This window comes from Thunnus albacares, chromosome 4 (assembly GCF_914725855.1).
Source record: "Thunnus albacares chromosome 4, fThuAlb1.1, whole genome shotgun sequence".
NCBI lineage: Eukaryota > Metazoa > Chordata > Actinopteri > Scombriformes > Scombridae > Thunnus > Thunnus albacares.
The window spans coordinates 26,546,441-26,563,434 of NC_058109.1; the positions used below are offsets into that span (position 1 = coordinate 26,546,441).

Consider the following 16,994-nt stretch of genomic DNA (forward strand, 5'->3'; position numbering starts at 1 on the left):
CGCCGATCGTTTGAACTTTTCATGATTGAATTTAGAAAGTACTTTGAGTCTATCCAACTTATAAACAATAAGAAATGTGCACATACAGTTAGTATGTATGTGGGCAGTTTTTTTACTGCATGTCATCTTTATTGTAGTATTTGTTAGAAAAAAATCTATGATGGTGGTGATGATGATGGTAAGAACAAAGAGTTTATTGGATTAACCGTTAAATTGCCTCATACCATTTTTTTTATGCTGCCCTTTAATGTAATTCTCTTCAGTGTTGTCTTTTCTCAGATAAGTGTATAATGTCCTGCTACTAATGTTTAAATCAACTTTGCAAAGAAACTATATATTTCTTTGTAATTGAATGTGGCTGTATTATATTTTTATTTAGTTAATCACTGTCTGAACAAGTCTTGGGGCCCTCAAAATGTCTGAATAGAGACTAAAGGCTAAGAGACATCGAGAGTAATCTTTCCAATTCTTTACCAAAGATCTACCTATTAAAACGGATTTATCTTCTTGACACTCTAGTAGACAGACCAACTAAACCTTACTATCTTATTCATTTCTGAAATGAAGTGGTCAAATTTAGAATATAATGCACCACTTAGGCAGCCACATTTTTAAAATCGGAAATGAAACTCCCAAACTATCAAAATGCCTTTGTTTATTTCAAGATGACAGCAGATAAGGGCACCACAGATGCAATCAATTAGGTTATAAAGATGATGTGGAAAGCTCATCCACTCATTGTTATCAGAACTGATTCTGACAAGCAGCAATGTCAAGTGTTAATCACCTTTTCCATGAACTCACAATCTCTAATGTAGCAATTTAAATAAAAGATGAACAGGAAATAAAAGGTAACAATAAGCTTCTATGACATTTTATTGATCAAAATATTAATATATATATATATATATATATGTGTGTGTGTGTGTGTGTGTGTGTATACATACATAAGCATACATACATATACACACACACACACACACACACACACATATATATATATATATATGCTTTTATAGGGTTAGGTTTAGGGTTTAACTGTCAAAATATCTACAATTGTGTAATAAACCCATTTGTGACTGTATTTAGGTTTTATGTTTTGTTCAGCAGCGAGTGCGCGCACGTCACGTTCAGACCCTTACGTGCTTTTACGTTCCGCAGACACGCGCAATGATAGCCGGAAGCATCGATGGGAGGAAAATAAAAATCGATTAAAACCACTGTAATTCGCGAGTGTAAAACCTCTCACTTTGTCCTTTTTCCGCGACCGTAGGCTCGAATTGATTGGCCTCTAACGCTGCCACTGAGACGGAGGGGACGGCAGAGAGCAGAAGAGCTGCTCCGTTTGAAACCAAGTTGCTCGGGTAAGAGGGTTTAGCTGACGTGTGGAGAAGTTGAGACTGCCAGAGAGCAGATAAACAAACATAAACACGCAGGGATCAGCTGAGCGCCCGTTTCCGAACCGAGCCAGCAGCGCGGAGAGATGTCAGGGGGAGCGAGTTTGCTCTTCTGCGCCCGAGAATGATCCGCAGGAGACGGTGACTTCACACTGACACTAGCTCCATGTCAACTGTCAACACTGGCACACAAAGAATCTCGGAAACACAACACGAGGACCAGCCATAGGCATTAGCAGAAAACCCACTGCTCCTGCCACTGTCTCTTTGTCAACACATAGCCAGGCTAGCATGGACAACCAATGACTTTACCCTCCAGTTTTCAGCTGTAACGAAACGAGTACCTATTACAGTGCAAGGAGACAGAGGTAAACACTTTTTTATTAACTTTGCTTGCCCCCCCAGTGAAGGGCCTGCGAACTAAACCAGTGATCTGAGCTAGCTTGGCAGGCCACATATCCTGTTTGTGTTTGAATGTTGTGTTCATTTTACCAGCTGAGCTGTTATCTATTCAGATTTTTTGCTGTTTCTTTTTTATCACAACGTTTTTCTAGAAAGACTCATGTCAGTGCCAACAAAGCTTACAGATTGTTGGTGTTTGTAAAACTGTAAGATATATTGGATTTTAAAGATACCTGACTGTATCATTAAGCCCATGATTTTTTTTCCTTTCCTCCTGACCTGTGGCCACTGGTGTCAGAAGTGGGATTAACATGGCCCACCAGGCAACCCCTAGTTCCCAGAAGGCCCTGATGATGGAGCTGAAGTCTCTGCAGGAGCAGCCAGTGGAGGGTTTCCGCATCACACTGGTGGAGGAGTCTGACCTCTACAACTGGGAAGTGGCCATCTTCGGGCCCCCCAACACCCTGTATGAGGGAGGCTACTTTAAGGTGGGACAGAAACTTTCTAATAGCTAAAGGTCAGAAAATGTTGAGGTCAGAAAGCAGGCGACATGTTTAGTTAACAAGATGCATTCATAAAGTTAATTTAGATTTAGCAGCAGCGTATTATAAATATGTTGTATAGTTCAGGGGTGCTCCTGTGTACATGTGTCCTTCTGAAGTAGGATACATATCTAGGTAATTCACTGCTAATATGTCAAATCATGTAAAGTCTTTTTAAAACTATATTCCAGCAATGACCTGGCTCACCTCTACCTGCTCACCACCCTTTTTTGTAATCTTACAGTCCTCTGAGCAAACCCTGTATTTCTTCTTTAAAAAAAAAATTCAGTCTTCCTTCCCTGTCCCTCCATTCTCCTTGTCCAGCCTCCTCCCCCCTCGCTGTATGATGGTTGTGCCTCAGATGGCTATTTTTAGCTGTGAGACCGATATAAATGGCACCTCAGCGCAGAGAAAGAGTAAAAGAGAAGGGCATGATGAGATTCATCTTTCTTTCTTTCATGTTACTTATTCAGTGAAACATCCAGAAAGCCCAGTACAGCGAGACGCCGCGTTCAAGTCAGGACAATGCAGATGTGATGCTGTAGCCTTCCAGGAAGGCCAGAATAATACAGCGCAGGTGTTTTCTGCGCTCTACTCTTATATCTTGTTGATTATGTTATGTTTTGCCTTTACGGTGACATCTATCTATTATCTGTAGTCAAGTCAAGTCAAATCATTTTTGTTTTTTAAATCCCTGAATCATAAGTTTGTTTCAGAGGGTTTCACAATCTGTATAACAGCATACAGACACCCTCTATCATTAGACCTTCAGTTCAGATAAGTTCACACACCATTTTATCACAGGAAAGGAAAAAAGGAGAAACCTCAAGAGCCAACAGTTGAGAGATCTCTTCTTCCAGCACAGATAAACATGCAGTAGATATTATTGGTACAGAGTAGACACAAGTGGCAGTAGTAGACTTAGAGTATGGAGGAATCTGTCCAGGGTCACGAGGGGGTTAGAGCTTATTCTAACGTACATTTTGTGAGAAGCAGTGAGAAGAAGTTTCTTATCTGTCAGACGGATAACAAACTCAGAGAAACAAACACATTTACGGGCAATTTAGAGTCTCCAGTTCACACCCTAGATGTCTTTGAAAAAGACATCTAACACAGAAGACAGAGTTTCTCTGGCCTACTGACAGGTCTGAACCCAGGACTTTGCTTTGGGGCTGTAGTGCTTAAACCTGAGCCACCTTGGCACCCATATAATGACATAAATAAATATAATTTTAACGCTGACTTGTTGAGTCTGGTATACGAGACAGGAATGCTCTGACTGTTTTAGTTCGGTGCTGGTGTAACTGACCTGCATTTAAATGAAATGTGGGTAATAGAGATTGACTAGTGTAGCAAAAAAAGGGTTGATATTTGCCTTTAAAGTGAGCGCATATACATTTCATCATCTTTATTTCTGCTGCTGATTGCATATCTTTTCTTTTTTCTGTTTCTAGAAAATTGACTGTGCCATTAAGCAGCCACCTACTACTGTTATACTAGTACTATGATATTAAACATTGAAACTCATGTCAGTGTGTTATTATATCTGTCTGGTTCACGTCCCAAGGCTGCAGCAGTGTAGTGACTAGTTGTGGAGTAATGATAGTCCTATCTGAGCAGTTCAGTGAGAGCTGGGGTGGTGTTACACATGCACACCCAAGCCTACAAGCCTTTCACCTAGATAATTGCGCAATCATTTGGAAAGAAAACACAGAACCAGAAGCACCTTTAAGTTCATTTCTAGGTCTATTGAAATGTTTATTTCTAATTACTGTTGATATATATTATTGAAATACTCAACTGCTATGCAGTGTGATTCTAGCTGTGGCTGAATGTGTTATATATTTCTCTGTTCTTATGTTTTACGTGTGAAAAGGAAGCCACTTTGTTGTTAGAGACTTGTTATTAGTCAACTCGCAAGGCTTGTCAGTCAAGAGAAGATGTGTTTTTATTGCATTGCATTTTGTCATATTGTGCTAATCTGGACAGGATATTAAAAATCGCTGTATCACATTTGGCTTTATTGAGGGTTCTTGAAAAAAATTCTGCACACTGTCAGGCACTTGTTCTCACTTTATTAACTGTTTAGATAATCGGATAATCGTTTTAGTCATTTCTATTTTAAGCACAAACACTCAAAATTTGCTGGCTGCAAAATGTGAGGATTTTGAGCTTTTCTGTGTCACACATGATAGTAAACTGAATATCTCTCGATATTTGGACAGTTGATCAGATAAAACAAGACATCTGAAGATGTAACCACGAGCTTTAAGGAATTACAACTGTCCATTTCCACTATTTTCAGACATTTTTTAGACAAAAACAAACTACATTTCGTTATACAGTCTTGTGTTGTAAAATGATAATGAATGAATCTTGAATATTAATTGATTAATCAAGAAAATAACCTGCAGATTCACTATAATGTAAACAATCGTTGTTGCAGCCCTAATTCAATCCTTCAACCTTTTGGTTTCTATTATCTGACACACCTGTCATTTAGACTTGTGTGCAGAAACTTTGAAGTAAATGTCACTCTTTCATGCATTTCACTTCATTTTTGTTTATTGAAGCATCACTGAAGAATTTTATTTCTCTCACCAGAAAAAGATCACAGACCTGAATGTATTTTTACGTAAAAAGTGTATTTTCTCACATTTCACATATCAATGTGTAACTCCAATCCCTGAAACATCATCTACCCCACAGCCTGAAAGGACTTACTAGACTGTCTGTTAACACATGTTGACTGTCAACTTCTGTTTACTTTTCCAGGCTCACATCAAGTTCCCAGTTGACTACCCGTACTCCCCACCAACCTTCCGCTTCCTCACCAAGATGTGGCACCCCAACATCTATGAGGTAAAACGTCTTTATATTTGTCACTGCCGATTTGGCATTTATATGGTTTTCTGCTTAATAAAACAACTTCACTCCTTCATGACAAATGTTATACAGTGTATTTAGTTTGTGTGTTTGTTCAGTCACTCTTTTATTTAGTTTCATCAAGCTATCTTGCCTTTTACTGTATGTGGGTTAAATTACACACTGGCAAGCGAGGGATGTTTCTGTATCAGTTTGTTTGACTGTCAGTGGTTATCTCTCCCTCCAGAACGGGGATGTGTGCATTTCCATCCTGCACCCTCCTGTCGATGACCCTCAGAGCGGGGAGCTGCCCTCTGAAAGGTGGAACCCCACACAGAACGTCAGGTAATCTCTGCCGTACGATTTCTGCCTCTGTATGCACTTTAATCCATCCTACAGCGCAGACAGGCTGTCTAAATGGTCTTCTCATAGGCTCTCTGTTATTGTAATTATGATGTGGACATTGATGTCAGCCATGAAGTGCAATAAACTTGATTAAAACGACAGAACATAGAGTAAGAAAGGTGCAAGTAGAGGACTGGCCCCACTCGTCTATCAAAAGAAAAAGAAAAGAAAAGCATGAAAGGTCATGTGATGTACATACTGCATAAATGAAGATTATGTTTAATAAATGAATGGTGTAAATTAACAGTTCTCTGTGTTACATCTAAAGAACAAGACACTACTGCTGGGTAGCTTTAAGATATTCTTTCAAATTAAGCACGTCAACAAGATGCGTTTTTCTCCCAGACTAGAGGTAAAGTGCTGAGTTTGCATTTGAGAACCTGAGCAGATTGGGCAGAACATGTAATTGAGCTGCAAGGGGAAAGCGGTGAAGTAATGCCTCCGTCTGGGCCGGGATGACGGTGTACTACAGTTTCAAATTGCCCGTGTGCAGCTTTTCTTTGGGATGACGACAGAATCTGATATCGGAGTGTCCTCTTTTTTTCTTTTTTCTTTTTGTGCGCACATGTTTATGTGTTGTTCTCTCATCAGGACCATCCTGCTTAGTGTCATCTCTCTGCTCAATGAGCCCAACACCTTCTCCCCGGCCAATGTGGACGCCTCTGTCATGTTTCGTAAATGGAGGGACAGCAAAGGCAAGGACAAGGAGTATGCAGAGATTATCAGGTAAAACACAGTATGCATATTTCATCCATGTACACACAAATGTACACTGTGCTTACATTCAAGACCTGCAGTGTGTTGCTGCCCTGTAATCGGAGCAAAAATGTCCTTAACTTGGAAATACTTTATCTTTATTCCTATTTTGCTACAGGAAACAGGTGATGTCAACGGCGGCGGAGGCTGAGCGCGATGGCGTCAAGGTGCCCACCACATTGGCGGAGTACTGCGTCCAGACCAGGGTCCCCTCCCAGGACAGCAGTTCAGACCTTCTCTACGATGACCTCTATGATGACGACATGGAGGAGGAGGACGAGGAGGACGATGAGAGCGAGATGGAGTCCATAGGTGAAGCGGGGGGGATCAGCGCCGTGGAGGATGGTGGGACGTCCACCAGACATTACGACAACCAGGACGACTCTGGCAACGAAGACTCATGATGATCTGGATGATAACTGCTCCTTGCCAACTCCCCCCGCCACCCTCCTCCTTTTATGTGTTACTTTCTGTGTGTGTGTGTGTATGTGTGTGCGTGCGTGTGTGTGTGTGTTTGTATGTGCACATACAGTGGGGTCAAAAGTCTACTGCCAAAAACTTTTCATCATTTATTAAACTAATACAAATGACTTGTCAAATAACAGCTCTCAATACTATCATATAAGTTTTCAGCTAAAGTTTGTTGGTACTGTTTTCACTGAAAGTCAGATTTGGTGTTTCCACCATTTGCCTTAATTACAGCTTGCACTCTGTCCGGCAACAAACATTTTGCAGAGTTTGAGAATTGAAATTATTCCAGCAATGTTTAAGAGCACCCAGAGAGTTTTTAAATAGTCGCATTGATGAGGATCAATGGCATGCATTTGCAGAACAGAGCAGTATTTCTGTAGAGACGTGTTGCGCCGTTGTCTTCGTATTAACCTTTCATGCAACCAGCTCCTCATCCTATTCTGCAAGTTGTTTGGTTGCCACCATGAAGTTGAAACAAAAGTTTCTTCGAGTCTAGAGCAGTAAAATGTCAGTATTGTTCAGTCCACACTAAATCATCAGGACTCGTTTCATTGAAGAAGTGGTTTCCTACAGTTTGTTGGTCTTTTAACTATAGTTTAGTCAGAATAGGACTTCATTTGTTCCACTGGCTTTGTCTGTTGGATGCAGATGCAGTTCTGTCTCGTAAACATGCCAGCTTTATGCTCTGGTATTCAGTTGGTGCCATCTCTGTCCTGGTTTGGTTGAAAATTTCCTGATTTTTGTTTGTTTGTTGTTGTTTTTTTTCAAAATCTTTCCAGCCTGCATTTTACAGCCCTCTAAAAATAATATGGCTGCTTTGCAAAATTCTTTTGATAGACAAATTTTCAGGCATAAACAGTAATCATAATAACTATTAACAGTGTAGAAGGAGCATACATGGGTTCATATTTGAATGATACTTTACACAAGGCAAAACAACATTTTTAGAAAATCTTCCCATCATTTGTTTCCTACAGCAGTATTACACTTACTTTCAAGCACTTTCCAAAGATAAAAAAAATACTTTTATCAGTTATTAGTAATGTATTCTTTTGAAAACCATCAGCTAAGTAAATAAATTGTCTTAGTTTTTGATAAATGATGAAAACAAACTGTCCTTGTGGTGGTCTCTTGAACCCCACTGTCGCTGGTCAGCTCTTTGTCTGGCGAGTCAACCTCGGTATTGTATGGTTTTGTGTTAAAAGACTCGCTCTATCCACCATGTCTTTCCTTGTCTCCTTTATGTTTTTTTTTAAATGTTTATTTAGTTGACATTTTGTCCTCCTCGACTTGTGTCTTGTATTTTCTGGGCTGGTGCAGACAGTCTGGCTAATGGATGATTTAGTTTGGCTCATTAACCAGTCGATGAGCTGGCCGGCTTGTCCTGTCACCGTCCCATGGCAGAATATCTCTGTCCTGCTCACGCCTGTCTGTTCGACTTTGATGCAATCAACTTAAGACTTGCAAACCCAGGCTCTGCCGTGACTCACTCCACCCTCTTGGACCCACCTTCAGTAGTGTCCATCACAACTGCTCCCTTCACCATCCCTCAAAGTAAACTCATTTAGGTTGGGGGTCAACAAGGTGAAGACCTTTTCTACCGTCGCCTCCTACACCTCTCTCTGCCTCTTAAACCTCAGGGCCTCAACAAGACTTTCACTGAGAGAGAAAAAAACAGTAAAAATAGAAACTTAACACACAAACTGCTCCTCACCTCCATTTTATTTCTGATTTTCTCTATCACTGGTGTTATTAGAGGGCAGAGAGTGACCTGAAAGTCTCTAATCTCACCGCCAGCAGAGTGTTGCTGTTGGTCCTGATAAGAGTCCTTTTAAGTTGTTTCCTTCTTGGTAGGTTAGACTCAAATGGAAAAACAAAAAAATCTAAATATGAACTAATGACTTTCTCCTCCAGACGATGCTCACATTATGTTGCTATAGATGTGAAAATGTTACATTTTTGCGCTGTGACTCCAACTTACGCTTAATGCAACTTAGTGAAAATTGGACGTTGTTACTGTGCTACACCACATCCAGAGTATGTTTATCGACAGGGACAAAATCAACATGCAGCTTAGCTACACATTAGCATTTGAATGAATATGACACTGATTGCCTGTTATCTGTGTGTGTGTGTGTGTGTGTGTGTGTGTGTGTGTGTTTGCGTGTGTGTTTGCGTGTGTGCGTGTATAGTTACATTTCCTATTCATCTATTGACTACAGTGTCTCTGTGGAATCAGTGCAGACTTCTGTCACTAGAGTGATTTTTGCCCAAATGACCTTTTGGACTTTGTCCAGTTGAGAAAACATTCAATGTGTGTTTGCACTGTGCTGTTTTGGGAGGTCTGAACTTGCTGAGGATTTGACTGATTAAAAAAAAAACACCCTCTGAGTATTAAACTTTTGAACACACAGAGCCGCATAATGTGACTAATATTACTTGTGTGGCATCAAGTAAACCATGAGTTCACACGTTAGAGATGCGTTTTATGGTTGTTGGTGTGAATCTGTTGACTTGTTCAACACAACAGCACACCGGACAAAGCTTTTGATTCCAATGGATGGATTTTATGCCAAGGAAACCAAGTACAACCCAACAACCATTAATTTTAAAGACTATGGAGCAATGGATGCATGTAAAGGATTTTCAAGCTGAAACTCTTTAAGAGATGCGTTTTGCATTTTAATGTGAAGCCAAAGGAGTGAAACTTTCCCCCTAGACCCTTTGCTTTGGAAACCCACAGAGACTGAATTCTGTTGAGGATGCGGAGAGACTAAAGGCAAGAGGAAATCCACTCCTAAACGGGATCTTTAAAGGATGTGATATCAAGGCACAATAGGAAGTGGGTAGATGTCAGAGATTCTGGACTTGGCTTCAGGTGGTCCCCATTTTTTTTTGCCCATTTCTCACCATATAGAAAATAAGTTAAGTCATAGTAAGTTAAGATAAGTACTCATCTCATTTGTGTCTGTTAAATATGAAGCTGCCACCAGCAGCCAGTTAGCTTAGCTTAGCATAGCATATAGACTGGAAGAAGGGAGAAGCAGCTAGCCTTGCTCCATCCCAAAGTGAACAAAACAGCCTACCAGGACCTCTGAAGCTCACTAATTAACATGTTGGACTTGTTTGAGTAGTCTGTACAAAAACTGAAATGTAAAAGTTACCATTTGTGATGGTATAGGGGCTTACAGGCCGGACTATTTCTTTGCCAGGAGCAGTGACTTCAGGTTGTCCCTAGTTTGTGTTATGCTAAGCTAACCGGCTCCTGGCAGTGACTTCATATTTAACAGACACACATGAGAGTGGTATCAATCTTTTCATCTAACTCTCAGCAAGAAAGCAAATAAGTGTATTTCCCAAATATTGATTTGTTGCTTTGAAACCAGGTTTTCCCCACTACAAATTTGGAAATCGGAATCATCATTGTTTCTATTTCTTAGTAAAGTTTAGGTGTAGTGTAGCCTGTATGATAGCAATTGACTGATGAGATTAGAGCTCTTAAAATCCTCCACTTTTTTTTACTTAAATGTATGCCTTGTTTTCCTACTGAGGGCAGATGGAAAAAAGCTAAGGAGGCCTTTCGAGTAAATTCCCAAACTCACCTTAAGAAATTATTCACTAAAAAGGGCCGCAGTCTAAGATGTTGAGATGTTATTCCATCCACATTGTTACATACAAAAAAAAACCCTGAATGAAATCATTTAGTTCATTTAATCTGTGTGTGTGAGCATGTGTGTGCACAAGTGTGTATTTTTTGAAGTGTGCACTGACGCTGTGAGATCCTCCTGAGGATGTCACACGGTCACACACTTAATAGACTGACCTGAGTGTGTCCACAGTGCTACCACAATGTGTCCACACCTGTTAATGTTAATGCTGTCCTTGTTGGTTTCTTCTTTGATTTATTTTATTTTCTTCATCATTTTGTGTTTGTGAGGATGCAAATGTCACTCATAAAGTTTCTATTGTTAAAAAAAAAAAAAAAAGCAAAAAAAAACAAAACAAAAAACAAAACATTGTTGGTTTTGTTTGCAGTATAGCTTTGATATCTGTTGCTAAGCCCACATGTCATGGAAAAGAGACAACACAGCAAGTTGGTTTTTGGAGTAAAATTAGAGGAGTGATATGCAAACTGAGGAATACCGTTCTTGTGGTTAAGTTGGAAAATCATTCTAAATAAAACCAGTATTGAAGCCTGTCATTGAAGCCTGCTGAAAGGTTATTTTGCCATCCAAAAATAACGTCCCTGGTCTCTCTGGAGAATCCACAAACTTCACTGTGAGTGGTTTTCATTGAAAATACTTTTTAATAAGCCTTAATAACAGTTTGACATTGTTTCTGGGAAGTCACATTATCAGTACAGTTTATAAATGTCCATTTTCAAAGCAAAGAGCAGCAAAAACAATTCACCCCTAATGTCTTGAGTTCAAGGCAGAAAACCAAAACTATCTGGGTAGTTAAATACTACAAGTGGTAAAGGAGTATGTGTTTTCATAATTTGGGTGAACCGACCCTTTTAAAACCCTTGATGGCCAAACTTATTCCACATGGTCCATAATTGCAAGCTAATTAAAATGATTTATGACACTGAATGCATCTCAGTAATAAGACAACACATAAATTAACAAGTTGCAAAGTAAATGTTTGAACAGGAAGAGAACTGCTCATTTAAATTCAGAATAATTTGCACTCTTTTATTGTTTGGAGAGGAGTGTTTTTGCTCTGCCAGGCATAAAATTAATTACTGCTTCAATGATGCCAGATGGGTCTTAAAGCAACAGAGTGGACAACTGTTTTACTTTATTGTATTCTGTGTATATCTCATGAGAGTCAAACGACACAGGTTACCTGTGGGAACTTTTACTGACCAGTACCCAGAAGAAAAATGGCAGTTAATTAAAGTGAGCGATTCTATTCTGCTTAATGGGTTGGAGCACATTTTGTCTTTTTAATTACTTTTATTTCATCTCTTCAGCAGAGGCTATTAATATAATCTTGCAGCATCACCATGTCCTTGTACAGTGGGGTCCAAAAGCCTGAGACTGCTAGTCAAGATACTTCTATTTTGCATTTGTTTTGAATGTAATACTATTTTCATTACAAATGACAATATCAGCTTAAAAATTTGAGTGAAAAGCTGAAAAATGTACATGAATTTCATAATATCTTAGTATTTGGTATGTCCCCCTTTTGCTTTAATGACAGCATGCACTCGAGCTGGCATGGACTCCAGACTGCTCGGCTTCCTCAGTCTTCATGTGCCCCCCTTAAATGTTCAATGGGGTTGAGGTCAGGTTACTGTGGAGGAAAGTCCATGGCGGTCAGGACTTCTTGGTCCTCTTTGGTCTTCAAGTAGTTCTTACAAAGCTTTGAGGTGCGTTTGTAGTCATTATCCTGCTGCAGAATGAATCTTCCACAAAGATGCAAACCAGAGGGTACAGCATGTCTCTGAAGAATGGAGTGGTACTTCTCTGGGTCAGAGTGTAGTCTATTCGGTGCAGGTGTACAACTCTAGAGTACGCAAAACATCCAAAGACTTGAATATTCACACCTTATGTTTCACTGTGGGTTTGATACACTATGCTATCATACTCTCTCATGTTCGTCTCCTTACATACACCCTTGTGTTACTGCCATACACCTCAAACTTGGATTCCTCAATAAGTAGAGAGTAGTGAAATGCTGGTATTTCTTAGTCCATCCAAAGTGTTTGGCCTCGTTCCCCCTCCTGAGAAGTGGTTTAGAAACTGCAACCTGTCCTCTGAGACCACTACAAGACAGCCTTCGTTTGACTGTACTTCTGCTGATTGGAGTCTTGCGTTCTTTATTTAGCAAATTGTGTATCTGTGATGAAGTTGCTTTTCTATCTCTTAGGGAACTAAGCTTGATGTATTGATCTTCTATTGGTGTGGTCACTTTACCTGATCGTGCTTTGGATACAACTGATCCAGTTTCTGCAAAGCATTTTAGAATTCCATGCATCACCCCCTTAGAAACCTTTAGTCTTGCCATGATTTGACACTGAGAAAGCCCCTCATTGCTTAGAATGACAATTTGTCTTCTGACACTTTCACTTAGTTCTGATGCCATGTTTCCCACTATCACAACACTACTTAGTTAGCAATGATCTGCTGGAAACTTGAGGCACAGCCACATTTATAACAGGTGAACACTGGCTGCAAGTTGAGTTACTTGAACGAGTCTCCGATGAGCAGATCAAATCATCTGTCATCTGAACACATGATTCAATGGAAGGGATACAACTTAAGGAAATCTGACCATTTGTACAAAAGAGAGTTGGTCAATGCTACAAATTAGCTTAAACTCAGATTTTGCCTCTAAGAGTACAAGCACACTGGATATATTTTATATAAACTGTTAGCTTGTTGTACAAAATGAGGAGTAGTTGACTGGATAAAGAAATATATTAAATATAATTTTGCCCTGATCATGCTGCCTGTAGACAAAACCGTTTTCCATTATCTCATCTCAAAATAAGGAGGGGCTGCCAATGATGTTCGGTTTCAGATGAGCTTATTCCTTTCCTTTGATCACTTTGTGTTTCACAGAGGAGGTGAATAGCTTAACTAGGACAGAAACTCACAAAACGTAAGTTAGACTTGGTAATGTCTCATGTGTCCATAATCCAATTTATGATGCAGCACTTCTATGTATTTGCAAATGGTTTCATTACACAATGCTATACTGTATAGTATATAGTTTAATATATTATCCCTGACAAATACGGTTATCCCAGTGTTCATTATCTGACATCTATGAGTACATCCACATAGACTGATGGCGTAATAATAGTCTCTCTTCAATTTTATGACCAGTGTCTAACATAATGATCAAAATGATCTCCATTACTGGCTTTTCATTTTGGGACAGGAACTAATTTGTAAAAGAGAAATGTGTATCTCATTTTTATTTCAATACTGAGAGATGGGAAAAAAGCCTGAAGGCTGTTTCTGAAATCATGGGTCATCTAAGGTGTGTATTCTCTCCTCTACAGTAGCAAATGTAGAGAAATGTTGTGAAAAGAAGTTGTGTTTTTGTCTCCACCCTGTGGCAGCATTTAATGCCTGCAATTTATTTTTATCCATGCACATTTTCACTAGGCAATCTGTTTTCACCCAATTGGAGTGTGAGTTCCCCTTGTATCAATTCTTTGAAATGTTAATATTTTTCAAAATTTCCAGGTTGAACAGACAAAATATCAAGACGTAGGACATAACATGTTATTTCAAATATATTTTATTGGAACAGTGTATTACTGACTTCTAGCAGGACTCTAGTGATAATAGTGATAGGTGCCCCCTTGATTGTGTTTGTCCTTCACTCAGTTTTGTGCTCTGAGTTTGTGTTTTAGTTTATTTACATTCAAATTAATGACATTAATGTATTTAATCTTATTGTATATGACTTGGAAGATGCAAAGACACTGATTGAACCACTGGTTCATTTTCTCCCTGCTCACCTTTGACAAAAGGGAATCTGCACCTGCAGCTTTCTCGTCCTTACTGAACACTGCACAGGGAAGACAAAGTATTTAAACCAAGACTTACAGTACTCAACACTGATCAGCATCCATAATCACATGAATTAGAAGACGTACTTGATGTACAAGCACTTGATACAACAATTCATCCCTTTTTAAAATCATCCTGTCTGTACAGTCTACACTCTGCCATGTCACTGTTTGTTCTGCTGAGCCTCTAAGTGTCTCTGTGCTGCTCTCAGTGTATCTTGCAGGTCTTTGTATTGGGCAAGAATGCAGGCTTCCTCCAGCCGGGCCCAGCGGTAGTCCTGGTGCTCCTCAGACAAAGTCACCGCCGTCCCGGGGTCTCTCAGCTCGGCCAGCCAGTACAGCACCTCCTTGGGTTTGCCTCGCACCTCATAGTGCAGCTCCTGCACGAAGTCCTCAATCACCCGCAGGTGCTCCGTGCCCAGCCCCGCTTCCTCCTTGGTCTCTCTCAGAGCTGTGGTGAGGTCATCCTCACCTGGGTCCACGTGACCTGATGGTGAACAGGTTAGAGGTAACTGGCAAAAAGGACATTTAAAAGTAGAAACAGTGGCGACAGTAAAAAAAAAAAAAACATTTAAGACTGCAACTAACGACTATTTTCATTATCGATTAATTAGCTGAAAAAATACTTTTTCACCATAAAATAGTATTTATCATATTTGACAAAGAAAAACAGCAAATTTTCACATATGAGGAGATGTAAACAGAAAATGTTGGGCATTTTTGCTTGAGACTGACTGAAACGATTATTTGCTTATCAAAATAGTTGCAGTAGATCGACTAATCGATTAATCGTTGCAGCTCTAAAAAAAAACTTGTCTGTTTTTGAACTTGTACATACCTTTAGGTGGGGTCCAGTGGTGCTCCCCGTAAGAGGTCTGCAAGAGGAGGTACTCGATGTTGTCTGATGGAGGAACACAGCTCAAGAGACGACGAAACACGATAAAGCCACAGGCACGGAGCGCCATCTTCCTGTTCCAGGAATTTTCACGCAAACACATTTTGCATTACATTGTGTTCCAGATTTGCTCTATAGAAAACAAAAGTTTGACGCCTGTATTAAAGAAGAGCTATAGCAGAAATAAAGAGCAGCTTCCCCTCATGGCAGAGCAAAGTGTTTCTCAGGGCTGTGAGTTAATGAACGTTTTTGGGGAAACTGTTACATAAACCTGAATTTTAAAATAATGTAACTTGAAAGATTAATTATAAAGCATCATGTTAATATATTGTCACAATGTTGTTTCTACATGATGGTAGATCTACACAAATGTTTTACAAAGTTAAGTATGTTTTAAGTGTATTTGACAGATACAGTCTTGATGCAGGTGGGACACAGATGATGTGCATTATGCCTTGACAAATGTTCAATAAAAGGTTCATGTCTATATGGGCATGTCCCGATGAGAAGTCCATAACTCAAAGATATTCACTTTATTATCATAGAGAACTAAATAAAGCAGAAAAAATTCACATTTGAGAAGCTGTATTCAGAGAATTTGGGCATTTATCCTTAAAAGGTGACCAAAAACGATTAATCGATTATCAAAAAACAGTATTTGCCTAAGTTTAGTATTTGTTTGATGACTAAACCAATCGAGTGGTTGCTTTTGAATGGGGTAAGTATGAACATGCCAAGCAAAAATAATAACGTTAATTAAGTGAACAAAGTGAGGCAATATGCATCATCTGGTCAAGTTTTCATTATCTGTGAATTCAAACGTTTTAAGGACACTAAACGGCTTCTTTAAATAGTTGACTGGCAGTAGACGGTTTGTAAGTCATTACCATTTAAACACTGTGACTTATATGACTGAGTCTGAATCCATACAGTATATAACACTGCTGCAACAATAGGACTGTTTATAGGAGCACAGAAATCTGTTTATTCCAGCATGTTTGCACAGATCCGATGTCCAGTATCAGCCTGGAGCAACTGGATCTGCTCAGGTTTGATGTTAATAGTTTCTATTTATCTAATCTGCCGACATGTTTGCTGTTCTGCAGAGAGTTTACTTTATCTTCTTATCTTCAAAACATGACGGAAACTTACGGTTTACTGACAGGTCTGGGACAAGATTTGACTGGAAGCAGTTTCTTTCTCACCGGCAGAGAGCACCGCGGTGCACCGACAAATTAGTCCGGTCCTCCACAAAGACTGACGTAAATAGTTCCGCTTTGTAAAACCCAGTCAGAGTCAAAATAAAAAGTAAAAATACGTTTTATTCAGTGCTGTATAACTATAATAATGATAATAATACACTATATTATATTATATAGTGGTAATTCTATAAATGGTTTATTTTGTTATTCTAGTGTTGTAGTTGCCAATTGTTTTTACTACTGCTGGGTACGTTAATCTATAACAATGTATTTTATAAACTGATCATATTTTCTGTTTGTTAAATCTTATTTAGCAAATTAACTAGCCAGTATAGTTGTCAAATACATTTTATGAAGCAAAAAGTACAGTGTTTCTCAATGTTATGAAATGTAGTGGAGTATAAGTATATAGCAGCAGAAGATGGAAATACTCAAGAAAAGTACCTGAGGTAGAACATGATGAGTGCACCAAAACTGTCCTTAAATACAGCAATTAGTTACTTTCCACTACTACTACTACTAGAAATA

The 16,994-nt window shown here is 39.3% G+C and overlaps 2 protein-coding genes across 4 annotated transcripts; one reads left to right on the forward strand and one right to left on the reverse strand.

Annotated features, from left to right (window-relative positions):
* Positions 1 to 1,138: 1,138 nt before the first annotated feature.
* On the forward strand, positions 1,139 to 11,039 carry ube2r2 (ubiquitin-conjugating enzyme E2R 2). Of its 2 annotated transcripts, none has more exons than XM_044348417.1 (6): positions 1,139 to 1,364; positions 2,098 to 2,287; positions 5,117 to 5,203; positions 5,454 to 5,551; positions 6,203 to 6,337; positions 6,486 to 11,039. In XM_044348417.1, the coding sequence occupies exons 2-6, from the start codon at positions 2,111 to 2,113 to the stop codon at positions 6,769 to 6,771; spliced, it is 783 nt and encodes a 260-aa protein (XP_044204352.1). In that variant the 5' UTR covers positions 1,139 to 1,364; positions 2,098 to 2,110; the 3' UTR covers positions 6,772 to 11,039. The 2 variants fall into 2 exon arrangements, with proteins under 2 accessions (XP_044204352.1, XP_044204351.1); XM_044348416.1 differs by having other exon boundaries at positions 1,140 to 1,765.
* A 3,038-nt stretch (positions 11,040 to 14,077) lies between these two features.
* On the reverse strand, positions 14,078 to 16,520 carry nudt2 (nudix (nucleoside diphosphate linked moiety X)-type motif 2). Of its 2 annotated transcripts, none has more exons than XM_044348419.1 (3): positions 16,417 to 16,520; positions 15,208 to 15,338; positions 14,078 to 14,856 (listed from the first exon to the last, which is right to left on the reverse strand). In XM_044348419.1, the coding sequence occupies exons 2-3, from the start codon at positions 15,332 to 15,334 to the stop codon at positions 14,534 to 14,536; spliced, it is 450 nt and encodes a 149-aa protein (XP_044204354.1). In that variant the 5' UTR covers positions 15,335 to 15,338; positions 16,417 to 16,520; the 3' UTR covers positions 14,078 to 14,533. The 2 variants fall into 2 exon arrangements, with proteins under 2 accessions (XP_044204354.1, XP_044204353.1); XM_044348418.1 differs by having other exon boundaries at positions 15,208 to 15,396; positions 16,417 to 16,516.
* Between the last annotated feature and the right edge of the window lie 474 nt (positions 16,521 to 16,994).

Excerpts from the sequence above, each read along its gene's own strand:
- ube2r2 (XM_044348417.1), top strand. The coding sequence starts at position 2,111 with ATGGCCCACCAGGCAACCCCTAGTTCCCAGAAGGCCCTGATGATGGAG. Across the intron at positions 2,288-5,116 it reads ATGAGGGAGGCTACTTTAAG|GCTCACATCAAGTTCCCAGT; the intron begins GTGGGACAGAAA and ends TTACTTTTCCAG. Across the intron at positions 5,204-5,453 it reads GGCACCCCAACATCTATGAG|AACGGGGATGTGTGCATTTC; the intron begins GTAAAACGTCTT and ends CTCTCCCTCCAG.
- nudt2 (XM_044348418.1), bottom strand. The coding sequence starts at position 15,367 with ATGTGTTTGCGTGAAAATTCCTGGAACAGGAAGATGGCGCTCCGTGCC. Across the intron at positions 14,857-15,207 it reads CCACTGGACCCCACCTAAAG|GTCACGTGGACCCAGGTGAG; the intron begins GTATGTACAAGT and ends GTTCACCATCAG.